The sequence below is a fragment of the Delphinus delphis genome, chromosome 14 (assembly GCF_949987515.2).
Source record: "Delphinus delphis chromosome 14, mDelDel1.2, whole genome shotgun sequence".
NCBI lineage: Eukaryota > Metazoa > Chordata > Mammalia > Artiodactyla > Delphinidae > Delphinus > Delphinus delphis.
Genome location: NC_082696.1, coordinates 63,290,925 through 63,314,768, shown reverse-complemented (window position 1 = coordinate 63,314,768; position 23,844 = coordinate 63,290,925). Strand labels below are relative to the sequence as shown.

The window sequence follows — 23,844 nt, the reverse complement described above, 5'->3', positions numbered from 1 at the left end:
AAGCTATCTTGTAGCTTGTAAGCAATAATTATGAACATATCTAGTCAAAATAGATAAAATTGAATTATTGCATCTCTATTCTAGAAATATTATGAATGGTAAAACATTTCTATTATTCTTGCAATTAAACCACTGTGAAAAAAATAGAAGACTCATTTCTAAATGACAAGGGAAACTAATACTTGGACAAAAAAATACTATGTGATTCTTACAAACTTGTGTTAAATGCTTTTGGAATCCATAATATGTATCCCATTAAAATGTGTTAAACTATTTGTCTAAAAAACAAAGGGTCAAAAATTAAAGTTACATATTAAGAGATTTTAAAAAAACTAGTTAGACTTTTTTCTGTGTAGCATTTGGTTTGATGGCGGAATACTAATAAATTCAATCATAACCTATGGCCTTGTGGAGATACACGGCATGAATTTGTGAGAGGGGTCAGAGTAAGCGGCGGAGATGTACACGATTAACCATGCAAGGGTGATAGTAGAAGGTGGAGAAGTACTCATCCTTTTTTTTTCAGTATCACCAGTCCATATTTTCCAAAATATCTTATTATGTAAACATTATAGCCTATTTAGTCTACAAAAGATTGGACAGCCTTCTCTTCTACTAATCAGGCAATCTAAGGCTTAAAAAATTGACAGATATTAAGAGCACTTTCACAGGCAACTGATCTATTTACACTATATTTTAATTTGATTTTCAAGAAGATCCCGGTGTTTTTTGAAATGTCTTCAGAGTAGAGAAGTAAAAACTATATTCCTTATAAGCATAATTTCCAAATTAGAAAATCACAAAGCACACTGAAATTTTTCCACTAGATTTGAAACAACACTATAACAGAAAGGCAAGTTATATATTTCAGAATTATGGTACGTATGGGTGTAAGCTAACTTGGTAAGATCATTGAACTTTGGCATTAATTGGTATCAGTAATTCCTTAATGAAAAGCATCAAAAGATAGGGAAAACATAAAAGGTAAGCTATTTGTTAATTCAGAACAAAGAAAACTTTTGAAAAGTATATGACTAGATATAAAGCAGGATAATTGTGATTCTAATTTTGATCTAACCGTCTTTTAACTCTCAAATATTCACCTAAATTCATATAAATCTTAAATCCTGAACTAAAGGAACACGCTTAAGTGTAGGTGGTGAACTGTGGCAAATTTATATCAGCAGGTTGATACAGATGTTAGCTACAGTTAACAACTGAGCACAGCTCCCCACATACAAAATTACGTACAGATTGGCTGTACCTAAAAGTGAAGGCTTTCATGATTACAGTAATCTATAGGCCTCATTAAAGATGGAAGTGTACTTTTGATGTCAAATATAATTTAATCACAATATCTAAGAAAAAAAACCAAAAACTTTCTGAGTCAAGGTTCCAGGATTTGGAAGGCCCCAGATCTCTTTCAGGGTCTGCCTGGTTAAAATGACCCAAGACCCATTCAAGCACACATAATTCAAGAGGCCTGCCTGCCAGCAATAAAGGCCGAAATTGGATACTTGGTGAGATTAATTACCTAGATAGGGCTTGATAATGCAAGTCAAATGGGAATGTAATTAAAGTGCACCTTCCATGAAAATTATTCATTGCTGATGGATCAGGTGACAGATAAATCAAAAGGCATTTTAAAAAAGACTACAGGTTAACTTGAAGCAGGTCTTTCCTCTTTATAAAACTCTGTAATTGCAGGTGTGGAATTCACTCTTGCTGGCCTATCCTCATCATGATACCATAAGACAAAAAGGTAGATTGTAATGCAACCTATTAGAAACAGAAGCCAACAGAAAAACTATTAGGATCATAGTTACAGACAAAAGGTCAGCTAGACTGGAACCAGTTGGCTGGCAGCTTTCAGAAGAGAATATCATCCTATGTTCATACTGTAATAGGGATGCAACCATAAAAGAACAAGTGATGAATTAATAAACTGACTAGCCCTCAGGGTGCAATTCTATAGATGAAAGGCTTGCTGGGGTAATCAAACAGAGTTATAAATTAGATAAACTGAATGGCATAAGACGTATTTTACATCATCATTATATAAAGTCTTCCTGGATGTGTTGTTAATTCTTTACTGTCAATACATTTATTTACAATCTAAGAACAATTTAAAAACTGTTTTATAACAACATCAGGGTAATTTCAGTTACCTAGAGGGATATTACATCTAATTTCTATGTTGAGTTCTTTCAGGTATGTTTATTACACACCTAACAGAAGACAGATGAAGCAAAATGTCCAGTTAAATGATAGTTATTGGAAAATACGGTTTTACATGTTACTCATTTGTTTAACTAATGAACACATCTTGCTTTTACTGACCTGTATAAAGAAAACGCATAATAGTTTTCTTGTCTACAAAAACAAACTTAATGCTGAACAAGAAAACCATGTCATCTAGTAGACTGCATATGAAATTCACAAAAACAACCAATCACTGTCTCAGAAAAAATAAAAAACAGCATAAAAGTTGAAAGATTTTTGGTGTATGAAAATCTTTAAATAATAATGTAAATATTGATTTACTATTAAAACCCCGCAAATAATTATGTCGCTTTCATAGGCAAAGACACAATAAGATTTTAGATATGTAAATTTGATACACAGGGCCTGTTTTTGTTTGAAGTGCTATAGATGAACATATAAAAACACATCTGTCAGAGAATTATCTGTTTATAGCTCTCCATTCCTAAAGGTTACTGATTAAAATTGAAGACAGGCATGGTAAACATCCAATGCATTTTATCAGGAGACACTGTTCTTTATGTTCCCTGCAGGTTCCAGTTAGTAACTTAATCCCAGCCAAACTATAAAGTAAACTGTTCATGATTTGTCAGATTAGCTGATGCTTGTCCAGAAAAATTGTCTGAAAAAAGAGTCACCAGGACACTATAATTAAGATCCATTCATCCATTTCATCCCTGGATTGAAGAAAATAATGAAACATCAAAGTAGTCAGACAGCAGTCTAAAGGAGGTCAGTTAGTATCTTTTCAAACATAACACCAGTATTTAATGCAGACTTACAAATCATAATAATTCCCAAGGTTTGGTGAAATAGCATCATGGCTTTCTGTTTGTTGTTTATGCAATTTTTAAAGATAAAGGAAATGTGACTCAAAATAAAAGGTGAAGGCTTAGTATTATCATACAGAAAAATAGCAAGAATAAAGCTTCCAAACTTTTAGGTAGTTCTACATTTTTATAGATGAACACGTGATATGGAGCATAATTTAAAATGTCTGAGGAAAGCAAAGAAACTACGGAGAAAAAGAACTAAGAAAACAAAAAGCATAACATAAAATGTAACTATATCTATACCTATATATACTTTATTTTATATGAAGAAAATATATATTAGTATAATAATTAAGCAACATTTTATATTAAGAATGATAAATGCATAGTTTATCTTAATAGAATTAACATCTTTTCTCTTATGACCTCTATTTCTGAGATTATCGAGTTCTTAACAATGAAATTTATGTGAGGCCAAATCTGGGTTCTTAGTGATGTCAGGGATGTGTGAAAACAGGATGAGATGTCAAAACAAGGAGAAAACAAGGTTACAATAATGTATTAGAAAAGAACAAAGGCAGTCTTTTTTTCAAACAAAATTCAGACTCATCATCTATCTTAGAGTCTTTTTTTTTTTTTTTGCGGTACGTGAACCTCTCACTGCTGTGGCCTCTCCCGTTGCGGAGCACAGGCTCCGCGGCATGTGGGATCTTCCCGAACCAGGGCACGAACCCGTGTCCCCTGCATCGGCAGGCGGACTCTCAACCACTGCGCCACTAGGGAAACCCCTATCTTAGAGTCTTTACCAGTCTGATAAATGTTGTATGAAATCAGCATAAAAAGTAATTACATTTCAATTCAGCCAACACCGAGCACTTACGCCCCATATGTCATATTGTGAGGCTTTGTTTTGAACCATGACAAATATGATCATGACATTCTCTACCCCAAGTTGTCTATCAAAATTGTCTCATGGCTTGAAACTGTTAAATCCAATGGACTTTCTTCTGTCTCCATTCTATTGACCTCCTGTGACATTTGATTCTATGTTCAACTGACTCAGGAAATTTTCCTTCTTTGGTTACTGTGACAGCCCTCCCATCCAAATGGTCCGGGTACTCCTTTTTGATTTTTGTCATGTGCTTTGGATATTCTGCCAGTTCTCTCTCAAACTTTTAAATTCTAGCTCCACCTCCTCTTTCCCCCAAAAGGCTATTCATTAACTCGCCATCTATGGTTATGATTCCCAAACCTATAACTTTTAAGTCTCACCAACATCCTAAAATCCATTCATTTAGGAATGTATATATGCTCATAAAATGTATGAAGTTAAAACATACATATAGTTATAATTGTCCATATACATGTCTGTAGATACATCAGATCACATGTAACAGCCTAATGTAACCGGAGCTAAGGGTGTTGTGTTTAAGAGTATTAGCAACATTTGAATAAACTATACAATAGGGATATGGCTTAACCAGTATCCTCGCATTTGTTATCCTATAATACATGACTGCCATTATGAATGCTATGCTCAGTGTTCTTCATTTTTCTATATGCTGAGGTTATGATCAAATATTATTAAAATTTGGGACAATAATTATCTGATGTCAGCATGCTGTGGATAATTAAGAACTGTGTGCGTTAAAGTTACGCTAATTGTTTTTCACGGATCTTCTCTAGTCCTTGTGTCTTAAAATAAGGCAAGCAACCACAGGACTGCATGCACATCTCTGCCCCGTGCTTTGTCACAGAACATATATCATCCATTCTGCCTTCTCCCTGATTATTTTGTTAAGTTGCAGCAATTATCTCTCCCTTTGTGACTGACTCCTTTGTAAATGGAGTGCAGGAAATTTGGATAATTTTTCCGGGGTTTTTACTTCTTAATCCTTGTTTCTTGCTTACAATAGCATAAAGGGAACCAGAGTCATAAAACAGTTTGAACTGAAACAAGTAGCAATCAGGTTTTTGCAGTAGTAATTGACAGAGGTGAAAAGCAAGATCTTGATAGTGTTCTCTCCTTTACCCTATAACTTAGACCGGTTGGTTAAAACTGTTAATGATTCTCTTGGATCAATGTCTTTTCCTTGTAGCTCTAATTTACTGCATTGGTTGATTAGTACAGATGTTTTTGTGGATGGTTCTGCATCATTCCACCAGGTTGCTTGTCTGAATCAAATTTGCTTCAATTCATCACCAGTGAAGCAAGGAATAAAATAATCAACATTTACTCTCTCGTAACACTGGCACTGAAAACAGAGCTAAATGCTTGTCAATTTAAAAACTATCTCCTACCTGTCTCAAAGCTATGCCCCTCAGCTCATCCATGGCTTAAAATGATGTGTATAGTTGGGTGTAGCACAGTGTAGGAGATGGGACTGGGTGGGACCTATTTATGTAATTCAAATCCGTTTTTTTTTTAATTGAGGTATAATTGACATACAACATTATATTAGTTTCACTGAATGTTTATCATCAATATCATCATCATCATCACCACTACCAATTCACATTATATATACTCGTCTATACATGAATAATGTATGAAATTACCATCCATTGACTTTTCATTCTCCGAAATGCAGCTTATTGATTTCTTGCGCTTAAATGAAGTTTTTCTGAAACTGTGCCTGTCTTCATAATGCTATTCCTTTGGGACAATGGTTGTGACAGTTTTCTCTATAAGAACTAAGCAAACAACTCACAGATCAAAACCTTTTTGTATTGTGGAACACCACCAAGTAAATCAGGTAACCAGTTTTGATCAACTAAGGATCAACCAAAAATCACTTCTTGATTCAATTCATATTGAAAATCTTTTACAAACGTGTTAGTTTGTATTCTTAGCAGAGTAATCTTACTATACTACATATATTTTGTTGTTTTATTATTTATGATTATGTAATACCTCCAGAAAAAGAGAATGGATTCAATATATATTGACCCAAGACTGTAACCTGAAAAAATTTTGCATATTTTACATCAGTCCATACTGTTAACTTGTTTTTTGTATCTTTTGCTCCCTAAAAGTAAAGAGCAGGTGGTCTGGTTAGTCACATTTCAGTTAAAACAGATTTTCTATATCTCACTTGAACAAACTTCTTGACTTTAAAAGTAAAGTAGCTATTTCTTTATAAATAATATTCTAGTGGCTATATTTTCAATTATCTATAATCTCTACAAACTGACAGTAGCAAAATGAAGGATCTCCTATTAAGGACAATGCATATATAATAAGAATTACTTTACATAATTCCATCACTATGGACTATTCCAGGATAATGATCCTAATGGGTAGTCATATTTTTTGAAGAGTCTCTTTAGAGGAAGCTTAAATTTAACAAGTTACAAATTTAAATATCCAAAACATAGAGTTATAAAATTTTTTTCACTAGAAAATCCTGAAACTGCAGTCACTTCTTAATCATGTAGAAATTGCTAGTTTAAAATTGCCAAGAATACGACAAACTTGCTCAAGCTTGAATATTCAGGGACAAAACTCATAACTTATTTTGTATTGAATGTTCTGCTACCATCAGTGTAGCACCTTCTACAATTTATGAGATAATGAATTGGCTCTGGTTTAAAAAACAGAATGTTTTTAATGTCAAAAGCAAAATATTACTATTGGTCTTTCTGGAACTTACTAATGCATTGCACTAAATAAATTTAGTACTTTTTGATGGAGCAAAATCACAGAAATGCATAAAATGCCTACAACTCCCACTCCTTGACCTATTCACAAAAACGTGTTCATGCCTTAGCTGTCTTCATGCATATGGAAAATAAATACTTTCCTTCAAAATAATAGGATGGAACTAAACTATCTCAGGGATGAGTATTTGTATTATTCTACTCAGGCTTCTATAATAAGATACCATAGGTTTGGTATTTAAAAAAAAACAAATTAGTTTTCTCACAGTTCTGGAAGCTGAAAGTCCCAGATCAAGGTCCAGTAGGGTTCAGGTTTTAATGAGGCCTCTCTTTGTGGCTTGTAGATAGCTACCTTCTGACTATGTACTCACTGACCTCTCCTCACTGCATGTGCATGGAGAGAGAGCCAGTTCTCTGGTGTCTTTTACTGTAAGGACACTAATCCTGTAGGATCAGGGCCCCAAACTTATGACCTCATTTAACCTTAACTACCTCATTTTAGTCCCTATCTTCAAATATAGTCACACTGAGGTTAAAGCTTCAACATAAAAATTTGGGGAAAGACACAGTTCAGTCCACAGCAGTATTATAACTGAGTTATTGCACAAATCAACTCCTTCTTCCCACTTAAATATCATTACCCACAAAACAGCAATTTTGAGATCAAAGAGTTTGAGAAAAGATTAAGATATATTGAAATGAAAACACAAGAGACTCTTAAAACATACTAGATTTCTTTCAAACGTTAACAGAGTCTTTCCATTCAATAGTATGCAGATCAACTTGTCACCCTGACAACATAAGCATAGATAGTTCACTACAAATATTTATAAAATCAGAAAAGGGTGGATATGACAACTTACAAAGATACTGAGACTGAAGAACAAGAAGGAGGGATGAAGATGAAGGTGTGGGGTGAGAACACGGGTGCTTACAGGCATTTCCTTACATATATTTTAATCAAGAAAAATCATAGAAGAGCGATGTGCTATAGTCTTAAGCAGTTACAAAACTACACAAAGGAAAAAACTATTAAAATAAGCTATAAAAAGCTGGTGTCATGTGCTTAAAATAGTAGTCCAAAAAGAAAAAAATTAATTTGACCTTCTGCAGGTTTTCAAAATATGAAGAATTATAAAAGTTTTCAAAATTAAATGTGACTTGTATCTTAATATTTCATAATAAGATTATTTTAAGCTTTTTTTCTAAATCTCTACTTAAATACCAAGTTATGGACAAAAACTCAGTTTAAGATTTTAAGTATATCTATAGCTTTAAGAACAAATCACAAAATTTTTATACTTCAAATCATTATCTTATATATTCATTGCATAATTTAAATAAAATTATAATGCATTTGAATTTCACTAATCCTTTATGTATTAATCTTGATAATCTTAGAAAGTCTCTTTACATGACAATAAGCAATGAATTTATGAATTTAATTCAACAAGTTTACTAAGCATGTACCCTGGGCCCAATATGTTACAGAGGCTAGAGAATAAGACCAAAGATGCCACTGTTTCTTTACACTGTGAATTCTAACAGGGAAGACAAACATTTCACACATAATATGTGAAAAATATTATAAGGAAATGCATGAGTTACTTACTGTAAGATCAGATCACAAAAAGACATAATTTTCTCCCAAATTTTCATTTTGAATTTGGGATGTGAAGATACTGTGTAGGCATATGGGTCTTTACACGTCAAGTGATCAGCACATACTAAATAGTCAACAAGTAGTCACTAATACTTGTTATCAGTACTTATATCACATGGTTGCATTTCCTATAATGAAAATTTTATTAAAATAGTATCCAAAAAAATCTTTTATATATATATATTTTAATTACTGATCACTGAAGAAAAACTGTAAATGGATCTACATGTATATTTTTAAATTAGTGGTGTCACAAAAATATTTTATAAAGAATTAAATTTCAGTAACATAGTCTAAAGCTCCTACTTGCAAAGCAAAGCATAAAATTTCTAAAATGTCATGCCCTCTGGTATAAATTAGCATGACTGAATTCTGCTATGCCATTCAGATACATCAGATTTATAAAATAACTAGAAACAGAAATGCATTTTTGAATGGTTTACTGTTAAAGGAATCACATTCAGTTGATTTTTCTGCTGCAGACTGCGTAAGTGTGTGTATGTATGTATGCATGTTTTAATAACATTGACACTATTTCCACACATTTTTTGTCATTGTTGGTTTTTTTTTGCATTTATATCTTGTTTCACCTTATGGCAATAGCTGCTTTTAATATTACTCAGTAAATGCTCTCAAACAAGAAAATATTATTTTCTTAACATTATGTTCCCTTAAAAAATTAAGAAATCTCAAAATATATAAACTTAAATGGAATTAATTGGTTTTTCTTAAAGGACACATAATTTGATGGCCTACTATTTAAAATCATTGAAAAGAGATGATCTGAGTTAACTTATGAGAAAAATCATCACAGTTGAGTCACATTAATAAATGTGGGTGAAGATATTTCAGACAAATACAGGAAATGACTTTTGGTATTGTCTCTTTTTTGTAGAATTTTGCTTATGTATAATGTTATATCATATAACTCTATGATTATATTTCATTTGGAACATTATGTAAACATCATAAATCTAAGTAAAGGGAATACTGAAAGCCAATCTTAATTTTGACAGAGAAATAAGATTTGAAATATGATTTCAAATATGATTTGAAAACATAAGGGGAATTAGTCCATTAAGATATGAAGGGATGTTTCTGAAGTTTCTTAAAGAAGGGTAATAAAATCATAGCCAGGAGGCAAATACTATAGTTACCAATGCTCCCTCTCAGAGATTATATGTGTTATTAATATCCTCGGGAAACAAAACTTCTTAGGAGGTCCCCTTTTCATTGAAGAGTAATTTATGTCCAGACCATTAAATCAATCTGCAAATTCCCATGTAAAGGACTGTAGAGCTAAATTCTTTAAGATAGCAGTCCATGAGAAGATTACAGAGCATAATAATTCTGAGGTAAGGGGTATACTTGATTACAATAATTTGGGTCGCCACTTTATAACTTACCATGTGACACTGGTAAGTTTAAGCTTCAACTTTTTACCTGTAAATGGTATTAATACTTGTTTTACCAACTTTATAAATTTACTTCAAATTTTAATGATATAATATGTATATAAGTGCTGTATAAACCATTCATCCAAATACGACAAAATTGATGATGAGAAAAAGAAAATAGTTCTTTTTGAGAGAGATTCTATATGATATCTTTGTAGAGACATTAAGAAATTTTGCCTCAAAATGGCAACTTTGCTGATACTTTCTCATATTTTCAGAAAATGTTTTCTATATATCTGTTTTCCAGAGGAATCAAGGCTAAGCAGGAGAATTTTTTTTTTAAAACAAACTGCTATATGGAATACATCAAATGTTCTGTGGAAGATACACAAAAGTTTAAGATGTAAACCAGGGTCAGTTACATAACTTTTCTGTTCAAAAACTTCCAGTTCCCACTATCTCCTCCCTCCATTAGAAAGTTCTTCTTTTCTAAAAGTAAACTTTCCCATTAGTTCTTCCCACAAATCTTTATTTATCCAGTTGCTACCACTTATTCTTTAACCACACTCTGAACTTTGCCCCTTGTATCCTTTGGCATGATTTAACTCTATGTAATGGATGTTATGATGGACGGTCCCCATTACCCTTGGTGAAGGAATGAAGAACATATTTGCTAGCCGCTGAGATAGCTGCGCAAAAGCAAACCTCAGTTCCCCGCTGCCCTTTAGAATTTCCTTGTCTGAAAAATGACACCTTCCTAGAGGAGCCTGCTAGAGGAGTCTGCAGCCAGTGTCTGTACGACAAAGAGGTAAAAAAGCCTGCCACTATCTCTTCAACTTGGGACAATCTGAAGGTCCCTTATGGGTGGAGAGCTTGTCATGGAGCTGGCCGAGAATCCCAATGAGACTGCATTACGGCTCAATTTCCCTTCTGCTCAGTCCTGCTCCTTTCCTTTCTCTTCAGATGGTGCTGATGCCAAGTACATGCCCTAACACAACTCCTGCAAGGAATCTGCATCAGTGTCTGCTTTCTAGGGAGCCCAATTTGGAAAATCATATCCTCTTTCAAGAGGTTCCAGTTTTCATCCTTAATTCCTTCCCAGTGCTTTCTACAGCATTGTAAGTCATGGATCCCATCAAAAATGATAGTATCTGTACACATATTACTCAGCTATCAATAATTTGCAGTCAACCCTGCACTGTGCAATGTATAGTTTGTACTGTATTATGATTGTCCATTTAATTATGGACATAAGATGGGCTCTTAGAGGTCTTCTGTCCCAGACCTCTCCGTTATTTAGGAGGACTACATGAGTCCACAGACATTAAGTGACTCAACTTGACACACTTTCCGTGTACCTGGTACATTTAAAAAGTACCAAAACTGTATTGTGTTCAATCACTTGTAACCCTTATCATTACTTCTATTATTATCATTGTTGTAGTACAATAACACACTTACAAAAACACTTTGTTTTTATTCTAACAAGTATAACAGGTATTAAGCTAAAAGCTCAGTTTTTTTTTTTTTTTCACAATATGAGGAGTCAAGTAACATGATCCTATTTCAGGAGAAAATTCAAGTTAAAGAGGTGAAATAATTTGTCTAACACGAAGCTATCATGTCATCAAATATCAAATCCTATGCCTTTTCCATTCACGTCTGAGTGTTTTCACTCCCGTAAAATCATTTAACTTTTCTTGTGTGTGACTAGTTTCCTTACTGGAATTAATTACACGACATTAGGAACAGAGAAAGAACTGTGTTAGATGGTAAAGACAAAAACATAACATGATTACTGACCTGAAGAATAATGACTAAGTCTTTTAAGTCTGTTTGTGGGAAAGATCACATATTATAATTTTATATTATGTTTTCTAAAAAAGTTAAAAATTATCTAGTTGTCTAAATGATCCCACAGTGAATGAAGGTATTACAGACAGAGACAGTAATTTTAGGATGACTCGTTTTTACTAACTTTTCTGCAGCCCATTTTGGTGTGTTAATGCACTTGATCTGTGGAAGGAATGCAGTGGCAATGATTATGTTTTCATGGGACAGGTCCGCCTGAGGGCCTAGAATATGACTTACTTGTCCTCCTTCTGGCAAAATCATATCCATTCTAAAGCTCTAGATTGATTGGCATCTTTTCTGTGAGGACTCCCCTTTTTTCCACAGATGGAATGAATCATTCCTTCTTTGGGGTTCTGTATTTTGTTCCTAATTTTGTTCTATAGCATGCATCACATTATAGTCAAGTGTCCTATCATTAGTTGTATAAATTAATATATATCTGCTATAGTAACAGCTCCTCATAAGGATAGGACCATTCTTTGCCTTCCTATCTTCAGCATCCTGCACAGTGCTTAACATATACTACTCAGTACAGTTGGCTCGGTTAATGTTTTGAAAAGTAGAATTTAGTTACCTCTTCAGAACACTTGTGTAATTACCCGGAGCCTTCCACTGTAAGGAAGAATGAGGATCATAATGCCATAAATCAAATGCATGTGCTTTCCATCTTATATATATATATATATATATATATATATATATATATATATATATATATATATATATATTTAATATCTCCAATGTACCTAAGTTTGATCTGTGTGACTTCACTTTTAATAGGTCAATATCATTCCTAACAAAACAAAAACAAAAAGAATACATTCCAGCCAGCTTGTGTAGGTAATATGTTCCCGATAAGTAAATATGAAAACTATATAAATATGAATATCACGTATTAGGCTTCTCTATAAACATCTCATCTTAAAGCTAATTATTGGTTTAAATAAGAACCTCAGTCTTAAGATAACTTGTGATTAGATTAAAAAAATGAATTTCTCCCTCCTGCAATGTTATAACACATAATTGCCTCGATTATACACCCCACCCTGTACACATGGCAATAGGTAAAGATTTTAGTGTGTTTTGCCTTGACAGGTTCATAGTTACATAAAAAGAGGATTAATCAGCATTCATTACGCTACTCACTGCAATAACATTTTTATGACAATAAAAAGTTTTTAAGTTTTCTCCAATATCTCATTTAACAGGATAATGCAGGAAGATAGATACCATCTTATTTCCATCTTACTCATGTAGAACTTTTGCGGTCCACCCAACAGCACATACCTCATAAGTGGCAACAGGGGTTGGGGTACAGGTCCTTAAACACCAATAACCCTACTGCTACCCTGAGGAAAAGACAAGGGGGTCTTCAATGTACTTCCATTTCCACAAACACTGGTACGGGGGGGGGGGGGGTCCTGAGCTCCAGACTCCAAACTTAATAGAAAAGGAACTACAAAGTACACACTACCTTTCAAACACTGTCTGATGATTTTCCATCCTTACTCTCTCTTCTTGCCCAGACACCTGCAGATTCTTTTTGTACTAGGCATCAGTGGATTGCTGATGAGCGATAACTGATAACTGACCAGAGATCCTTAAATTCATTATTGAAGTGACTGCAGCATAAACTAGGTGGGAGGTGATGCTGTTTGATTAACACAGAATGAGAATTTTAAGGATCATGGCAGGTTTCCACAGATAGTCATAAACATGGACAAAGTTTCAAATCATTCCCCCCTTAGAAAAAGCAAAAATATTGACGATGGGGTGGGGGGAATGGGTACAAATTTAACTGAACAATAGTCACTAACATATCCTAAATTTCCTCTGTTAAAAAATAAATTAAAACTTTAAAAATTACCACAGTTTGCTGCCTTATTAATGCTTTTCTTTTTGAAAGCAGAAAAAGCTGAGTGTAAATTCATGGGTTTTTAGTATTTGAGATGTAGTTGGGACCAGGCAATTGTGAATTAATATTTTAATATAAAAGTACAAACCTAGTTTGCTTTTTAACTTTATTATATTTATTCTTTTAAAAATGTTAATAGCTTTACTGAGGTATCATTTTCATACCATAAAATTTACTCATTTTAAGCACACAATTCAATAATTTTTGGTATATTTACATAGTTGTGTAATCATAGCAATCTAATTTTTGTACATTTAAATTACCTCCCCCCCAAAACCAAACAAACCTGGTTTGCTCTTAACCGGAAGAGAATCAAGGGGACAAAGCCATTTTACGCAACTACTATAAGATAGTTGATTCAGGAACTTATGGAATATCTATGACCTATTTAGGCTGTGTAGTATTAACCTGAACAATTAAACAATGGACATTTAAAGATGATGGAAACAGATCCCCAAAGTGGCCTACCTGGCAAACTCTATTTGTGGTATCAGTTCAGTATCTTTAGGTTTTATTAAAAAATAAATAAAAATATCCCTTCTTTTACTTCTTATCAGCAAGAATAAAGCAGTTATTCTAGCTCAGCAGACCTAAGAGTTTTTATTAATGGCTCCAAAGATAGCTCTAGTGTCATAATCATGAACCTAAAATGTTTCAAACCCACTCACTGTAACGTTACGATGACAAATTTCAATATAAAGCAAAACAAGTAAAAACATCTACTAACACCAGCATTATAAAAGAATGGCAAATGGTGTAAGGCTAAATAAAATGAATCAATCCAAATATCAGTTATGAGTTGCTTCCTTTTGTCCAGTGTTTGAAGATCTAAAAGTTTCTATGTGGCTTTACCTCCAGACTTCAGCTTTTACGTAAGAAATCTGATTTGCAATAGCCTTTTAAATAAACATCAAAATAAAACCTTTGGAATAGGAACCCACTAATCTGTTCAAAATGGTAAGCATGAGACTATATGCATAGGCTTCACTGTGCAGATATGATTTAAATAGGTATGATTTAAATAAATAACATTTTATTAAAATTGGCATAGATAGGAAGAATAGATTAGTCTATGTCCAGGAATTTGGGATAATATTGACTGTTGACAGCTAGCCAAAGATCAAGAAGACCTTGTTATAAGCTTATTACGATGCTTACACAACTCAGTACTCCAGTGCAGGTCCAATTTTATTAATGACGATGACATAGCACTTGGCTACTCTGACTGCATAGCATCACCCTTCAGCAGCAAGAACTTTCAAAAGTTTGAAAAAGCCCTCCGTTTCTGGAACTTCCCCCAATAATAATATTTCTCTAAAGGTTTAGAAAGTCTCCAATTTTTGAAGCTTCCTTCCCAATTTATATTTTCCAAAACCTACTTACCACAGCAAAGAATGACCCAGCAGGGCATCTTAAATGCCAATAAGAAAATAAGCGAAAACTGCTTTTAGGCTAAGCTACCCAGTTCATAATCATCATGATTATTATATTTCTTAATTCATTTATTTTGAAAGCCTCATGAGATCTCTCAAGTACTTATTCCAATACTATAGACATCCATATGATCACAAATCTAGTGAGGAATGTAAAATTCCCTCATGCAAATTTTAAGGCAGACTTGCCATCTATTACAAATATAACATTTTATGTGGTAAAAAACTGGTTAACGCCATGTGAGACACTGAAGCCAACTCCTTCATTCCTGATTATCCTGTAGATTTTAATCATAAGCACGTAGCACACAAAAAGGTAAATAAAAAACGCAAGAAATATCCTACATCTTATTTTGTCCAATATTTTCCCTCTCCTCCCCTAGATCTTAATAGAGTTGGTCCTCTTAGAGCAGTCTTAATTGGTTTACAATTTATCCCCTTTTCTTTCTCCTGCCAGATCTCTGGAGGAGATGTTAATGAGTCTAGTAATGGTTTAACAGGCAACAGAAGAAATAGCAAAGAAAAGCTAAAGGTGTGAATAATCAACAAGCTGGAATAATCAAGTTCTGTAGAGCCAAGTTAACGAGATATTTAAGCGAGAGACCTCACTTATGTAGTCACATTTTTCACTTAGTCAAGACAAACACAGAAACATACCTGCTTGACCCGTGGTGACACTGACAGCCGCAAAGAGCCTCTGGGATCGACTTAAGTCAGAAACTCCATTTACAGCTTCAACTTCAAAAGTATAATTAGCGTGGGCCAGCAGGTCCATGACAGTGACGTAGTTATCCTCTAATCCAGTCTGCTGGGGCATGTAGCCAATGCTACTCCCACAGGGAACGCATTCGCCCTGTTCCCAGCTGCACCGCTTACACAGTATTCTGTAGGTCACATCGTTTCTTCCCCCATTGTCTGCAGGTGGACTCCATTCCAAGCTCACTGTGGTTTGGTTGATATTGAAAATGAGGTTCTGTGGGGCAGATGGAGGCCCTTTGGAAACCAAAAATAAGCAAATAAACAAAAATAGACAAAAAACAAACAAAAATGAACTAAAGGATCCACGTGGGGCATTAAGCTAGTGGCTCAATCACCATACAGAAAACTACTTGAAATGCTCTCTTGCACATAAACATTTCATTACCTTTCCTAGAGAAACTGAATAAAAGCCTTCTTGAATTCACTTGGCAAGAGGCCTTATTTATTTTCTATTTAATATGTCAAAATGAAAACAGGATAACAACTGTCTTTGTCATTTTGCCACGGTCTTAGCTATTTTTCTTCCAAGCTATTAAAAAAGAACAGTTAATGCACTTAAAAAAACAGTTGTGCAGTTGTTTAAAAATACTTTGCCTTTTAACCGTATAACAGAGAATACATCCATTCATTCTTAATCTGCTCAAGAATGATTTATAGTAATGTCTGGAATTGGCTTTGGATTTGAGTCTCTCAAACATTCATTAACTGAAGCACCAAGATATAAGATTTGCCCTATTTAGTGATGGAAAATTTTAATTCAGAAACCATTACTTTCTAATAACATTTCACAGCCATGAAAGACTCAAATAACTTTTACATTTTATTTATTACTCCTATTGAATACATGTGTAAAATATGATTAAAATGCATTTTGATCTGGCAGACATGAAATTTACACTGATGATGATGTAAGATGTATCTCTTTTATATTATTGTTTAGCCTCATCGGTTTGTGGAATGTACTCATAAATTTCAGGCCTATTTCAATGATGTCACAATACTACAAACAAATGGAAGGGATTTGAAAGTCCTTATTTTACAATTATGAACTTACTTGTGCATGCCACATACGGTGGGTCAGATGGAGCCCTGTAATACCCATCATCACAGTCACACCTGGAGGAGCCCTCTTTATCCGAAAAACTGTGGGTTGGACAACGAGAGCATTGAAGATCTTGAGAGGAGGATTTGTAGAACCCACGGCCACAGGCTGGGAATGCAGAACAAAGTGAAAATAGAAACATGAGAACAAACAGACCTTCTTTAAATTTTAGTCATATTTAGCAAAGAATAAAATGTGAACTTTGGTTTCCAAATTTGCTATCACCAGACTCAACAGAAACCTAGATTCCAATAAGAAATTTCTAACATATTCTTTTTATATCTGTTGTCATGTTTCCTGGGAACTAATTATAAACCATAAGTCTCTAATTATATGAAAAAAGAAGGGAAAAACATGCCCTTTATGGTAAAATTCTGTTTAGTGTATATCAATAACCCAATTGTATAATACTGTATTTTAAAACAAAATAATAAAAACCAAATGATACAGCAAACTTGCACCTGTAGTTGGCATCAGTCCAAAGTCTAGCGCCCAAAACTAAACACAAGCATAATTTATTTAGATAAAATCTCAGGAGAGTTAATTCAGGGGAACTTTGATTTCAGTAATAATTAACTTGCTTGTTGATTTGCATTAACACACTTCAAAGTTATGTTTTCTTAATCTAGTATAGCTATAAATTAAGTTTTTATGTGTGAATTTGGTTCATAGTGAAAAATATTAAACTAATTTTATTACCTGACTAGAAATAATAGTGATGTAAAAACTGTCATCGGAAAATGATAGAAATGTATTCCCCCTCACACCCTGCAATTTTCAGAAAACTTCAAGATATTTCAACCAGTTTAAGCTCCAAGGCAGGCTGCTTTCCACGAAGCGAACTTCCTTGTTACTAAAAATAATGAAATCCTATGAATAGAAGAAACCTATTCTGCCAGAAATAAGGAGAAAGCCATCAACGACAAACAGGTGATAACTGTTTCTCCTCTGCTGGGAGAGGTTAAGATAGTCACACTAACACAGCAACTGCTCTCAGCCATGAAAAACATCTCTATCACCTTCCAGTGAAGTTGCCCTAACTCACTTAGAGACTACTTGTTATTAAATCAAGTAACCTGGAACTATTTACTATCCCCAGACATTTTACATATTTATCTTCAACTAAAATTTAGCAAGTTCAATTTTCATTATCTCAACAATTTTTAAATTAATTGATGGTACTATACATTGAATATATTAAATAGATTCAATTTACCCTCCATCTTTATTAAATGAATATCTATTTAAGTTTTAGTGACCTTCAAATTTAATAGAAATTAATAAGTCATATCTACAAAGAAAAATAAGTGAATAACATAAATTCAATTATAACTTTTAATGTATTAGATTCAAGTTTGTTTAATGTTCTCAACTTGAGCATTATTCAGGAGTGTAAGCACATTTTCACTCTTGGGTGGGAAAAACAATCCTATCTTATTAAGATAGTATATTCTCCAGAAAAGAGTCAAGTCATTCTGTGCTTTTGTTCACATGCTGAATATTTAACACATAATCTGGTACAACTGAGAACTCCAAATTATCTTTTAAGCTTCAAGAATATAAGGGTGTTTTATATGAACAAGACAGGTATTTTTGATAAGTCAGAAACTTAAAGATAGGTCATATTGTGATAGATAAGTTATAGATTTGTGAACAGAACTACTACCATCTCTTTGTAAATTATGATCCACTGCTGCCCTCAGAAGCCAGTCTGCCTTTAGTTGGCCTCCTCAATTCATACAAGAGGGACGCACTCACAAACATATTAGGCAACGAAGCTTAAAGCATCTTCACATGTTCTTGTAGCAATTACTACAAATCTAAGACACAGAGAGAAAAACGACCTCGATTTTGAAATAATATGAAACAAAATAACACTTTAAAATGTTTCTAAAGATACAATCTTGCCACATAAAAGAATGGTTAACTAGTAGGATAAAGGATTTAGCATGGATTTCTCAGGCTGGAAATTCCTTTCTTTAAGTATGCACTGTATCTTGCCCCATGTATCATCTGTAATTCAGTGATCAGATAGAACATCCGTAACACAGAGAAGGCAATGCTTTACTCACAACCTGCAGCTTGATAACATTAAGGCCCAGAGAATTAACAAAGAAAAAGAGAGAGAGAGAGACAGAGAGAAGAGGTGTATGCTGAGAGTCTTTGATGATATTATGTGTATTTACTCACTTTTTACAGGGAGAGGAGTTGGAGAGCAAGGAAATGGGGGAGGAATGGCAACACGATTTAACATCCACTAGGTAAGGCTTCCAGAACTGTAGGCAGCAAACTACCTAGTGGAATCTCTCGCAATTCTCACCCGCCTGTTGCAAATAAGGGCTTCTAACCAAAGGCTTACTTCCACTTTTCCCACAAATAAGTAGGTCCATTTCTTGCTCCACTTACATGATTTGTAGAATATATAACAGTACCTAATGTAGAGAAATTTAAAACCCTTATCATTCAACTTTCAAATTTCATTAAATTCTGTTACCATTTTAGCAGATGGGAAAGCAGATTTGAAGCAAAATTAACCTGAGTTCTTCAAATAATTCTGTTTGTCTAGGCTAAAACTGGATTTAGAACACAGGACGGCTGAGACTCAACCATATGCTATTGCACCAGCCTTGACTGCTGAATGAGCCAAAGTCTGGCATCTGTTCAATGGGTCTCGAAGCTTTAGCAACCCCCAAAATGAATTTTCAATGGGCCCCTCTTGCCTTTTATTCTACCCTTTGACTAATTTAAAGCTATTACTTTAACTTAGAAAACGGTGAAATGATATCCTAGTACACCTTACAGAAGAGATATGAAATAGATCTCCTCAATTTCACCATGAGTTTTGGCATTGTAGATGCCTGCAAAATGATGGAGTACATGTATGGCCATCATTAAATGATGAGAGAAGCAATCTCGAAAAAATGTGGTCATAAAAGTCTTAACAGTTTTTCTTTGAAGTACTATTCTGTTTCAGTTCAGTTAATATTGAAAATAATAAGTTGTAACAAGAGAGTTTTCATTTAACATCTAAGGAAGCTATTAATTTAGATTTACTAAAAATAAGGGCAAAATCTTGGGAGCTATGGTGTGAAGAGTAAAGCCAAGAACACGAGAAGACGTAACCTGTATCTCTCAGGACAGCAGTGAGCAATTGCGTAGTAAAATGTTTAGGAAGGAAGTAACAGATGCTCATAAAATTAGAATTTTAGATGAGATATCTAGATGAAATAGCTTGAGTAAAATACTCAGTGAGAGAAACTGGGATGAAGTGATATACCTGAGATTTAACCACTTAAGGAAGACTTCGATGAGCCCTCCAGCTGCTCCCAAAAGCCTACATGGAAATAAGGGCAATTTCTTCTCTCTATAAATGCAGCTGGTTTTCCAAAAAGGTACTAGTAAAAAATTTTTTCATGGTAAATGCCTTCTGAAACCTCAATCAAAGATAAATTCCCTTTATACATAATGATGACATATATAAGAATAACTTTCTAGGAATCGTGCAATAATAGCAGTTTTAAAACTTTTTTCTTCCTTTGCTTTATTTCTCAATTTGTTCAACAGCATTTGAACTTAAAGCAAACTTTAATTAATATACTGTATGCACTTATGGTAAAATTAGTTACAATAAGAAACATACCATTTTAATCTCCTGCCTTTCGATGACTTTGTTTTTTTAACTGAACATTGTTTTAAGGTAATATTTCACTGGACTGATGAAGACCGGGAATATGTATAAAATTTGTTTTCAATATTTACTTTTGTAAAAATAATATTTCACCAATGAGTTTAGTAACAGTATTTTTCAGTGTTACCACAAAGGCCTGGGACTGATTCTTTGGACTCTTTTTTTCTAGCCCTCAGGGCCTTAATGAATAAAATAACATAAGTTCATTATCCTAGAGCTAAGAGCCATAATCTTGTCAGATTTCATACACTGAGCAAGTTTTCACTTAGCCAGTTGTTTAAATGGAAAAGCACCAAAGAAAAAGAAAATCTAGGAAGCACATGAAACTTCTTTTTACTGGACAGTAACAAGACTATCTACTGTAATATACCTACTAAATTATATTACAAAATATACTATATTCCAAGATCTGCTATATTGTTTACTGCAATGAAGTAACTGTCATATTATATTTAATTTCAACTATTTTTAAATAAGAAGATTGTCTTATGTAACAAAATTGGTTCAAATAATATGTGGGATTTAAATTCTTAAAACACACACACACACACAAAGTGCAACAGGGTTTCCCATTTATAAGTAAATTACTTAAGAGCAACAAAATTCTGAACACAAAGATATTTAAATACATAAGAGAGCTGATACAAAAGCCTTGTATCCTGATTCTCAAACTCTCCTAACATTAGCATATTCCATAGCTGTCTTCAATGGATTTCAAGTGTTTAAGCAATGGGGTGCCAGGCCTTTGAGTATATACTTGCATGAGGCAGTCTGTGGAACAATCAGGGTACTGGTGTAAAAACTCTGTGTTCTCAATGAACAATCCTAAAGGCCACTGTAAAATCCGCAGACAAATTTCCACTCTTTAGGCTAAGCAGTTGGATGAAGTGGAATACCTCTTTTTTTCTGATCAAGGGTGTAGATACCCACACTTACCCTGGTGCTTTAGGTTTATGACCTACAAGGGTAAGCTTGGGGGATATCCTATCTGATTATACTTCTAAGGACCTTCTCCCACAAACTGGTTATCCCAGAAAATCCACATACTTCTAGAATTTCTCTACAGCCAAGAAAGATTCCCTCAACCATAATGGGCACATTTTTTTAGAAATCTTAAACTCCATCTTTACTTTCAGACATAACTGACCCATCCTGAACATTAAGGCACTGAAACTCCATATCTTAGTGGGCTGTCCCCCATGACTGCACATGAAGGATGCTTTGAAAAGAGACTACTGTCTTGGCCCTATTAAAGATAACTGAGTCATTATTAAGGTTCGGATATATCTATATTTTAAAAGCTTTCCAGGTGTTTAGAATCATCATCCTGGAGGTTCTAGGTCTTTTCTTGGACTGTCAAAGTCTGTAAAGAACGCATGATAAAAGATATGTCCACCATAAAATTGATGAGGGAGATAAGATTAGATATTATTGAGAATTATAATAAGTTAGAATTTTAAAATAATCAACAAATTAAAATTTCTTAATAAGCCAATCAAAAAACAGGCAAAGAATCTGAATAGATATTTCTATATGGAACATATACAAATGGCCAATAAACACACAAAACGTTGCTCAAGATCATTAGTCATCAGGGAAATGAAACTCAAACCTACAATGATAAACCACTTATACCCAGTAGGAAGACTATTAAAAAAGACAGATAAAAGAAGTCTGATAAGAATATGGAGGAATTAGAACTCTCATACACTGCTGTTGGGAATGTAAAATGGTGCAGCCACTTTGAAAAAAACTGGCAAGTCCTCAAAAGTTTAAACATAGTTATCATGTTACCCAACAATTCCACTCCTCTGTATGTACCCAGGAGAAATGAAAACACTTACTGACACAAAAACTTGAACATAACTAAATGTTTATAACAGAATTATTCATAATAGCCCAAAGTGTAGAAACAACCAAAATGTCCATCAACTAATAAATGAATACACACGATGGAATACTATTCAGCAATCAAAAGAAGTTAAATTCTGATACATTCTGAAAACATTGTGCCACGTGAAAGAATCCAGTCACAAAAGATCACATACTATATACTTCTGTTTATATGAAATATCCGGAATAGGCAAATCTATAGAGACAGAAAGTAGATTAGTGCTTGCTAAGAGCTGGGGCAGTGAGAGGAATAGCAAGTGACTGTTAATGGGTGCAGGGTTTTTTTCTGGGGCGATGAAAATGTTCAAAAATTGATTGGTAGTGATGGTTGTACAACTCTATAACTATACTAACAAAACACTAGATTGTTAACTGTCATGGGTGAATTGTATGGTATGTGAATTTTACCTCAGTAAAGTTGTCATGTATAATAAAATCCATTGATGATGCAACTTCAAACTGAACATTTAAGTTAGCCAACATTAAGAAAAAATACCAAATTTTATCTGTCGAAAATATGTTAGTTTGCCTTTCTAACACATATGCTCTATATTCATCTATTTTTATAAAGCTACATTTAGGTGTAAAAAATTAACTATAAATTCCAAAACAAAGGAAAACATATAATCAATATATTCTTTTTACCCATTTCTAATTTTAGAGTTTTATAAATAATAACTTATCTTTTATCCAAGGACTAGCATTTTACTGAGTAATTTTATAACTTAAATAGATGCTTACCAATACCAAGTTATATGTAGGGGAGATAATATACAAAGTTAGTTTTCAGTGAATATATGAATAGACCTTAAACATTCTTATTTTTTACCTACATCACCTGTGCCAGACAAGGGCAGGTTTCCTTCCCCCCCCCCCAACTCCTCCTCCAAGGAGCTAACTGAATACAACTAGACTCAGCTTCCTCAGGTCTTACACTGTTTCCAGACCTGTGATTTTAAGCACAATTAAACTTTTTCTGAAGGAATTATGTGTATGTGTCTGTGTGTAAAATATGAGGCTTTGCAGATGTTTCCGGCCACAGTTACACAGCTGCAAAGAGTTTATTAATTATGAACTATAAGTGGATTGTTCTGTAATTGAAACTTTCTGGGCTTTAATATTATTGTAGAATCTACACACATACATAGCTACGGATTCTAATGAATGCTGTTATTTTATTTATTGCAGATGGACAACTGACTTAATTTAGGCAAAGCTAGCCTGTTTCCATAGGAGCTTTCAAATATTTGTGTCATATTAATGTCTATGCTTCTGCATGCAAAGGGGAAAACACAGATTGCAGAAATAGTATTCCCATTGCTCAGAGTGCTGACCTCATCTGGAATGGACAGATCCAGAATCTGTATTTTAATCCTATTGACAGTTCCTCAGTGGGAATAATTAAAAAAGTCGGCCTGAAAGCCAGACCTCCTGTCATTGACATG

General features: G+C 33.8%; 1 protein-coding gene across 3 annotated transcripts in view; it reads right to left on the bottom strand.

Moving 5' to 3' along the window:
• EPHA7 (EPH receptor A7) overlaps positions 1-23,844 on the bottom strand; it is a 167,280-nt gene that overhangs the window by 91,653 nt on the left and 51,783 nt on the right. For all 3 annotated transcript variants that reach the window (XM_060030221.1, XM_060030222.1, XM_060030223.1), the window contains exons 4-5: positions 16,771-16,926; positions 15,615-15,950 (exon numbers count right to left, since the gene is read on the bottom strand). In XM_060030221.1, the coding sequence (XP_059886204.1) occupies positions 15,615-15,950; positions 16,771-16,926 (492 nt within the window). The remainder of the gene's footprint in view (positions 1-15,614; positions 15,951-16,770; positions 16,927-23,844) is intronic.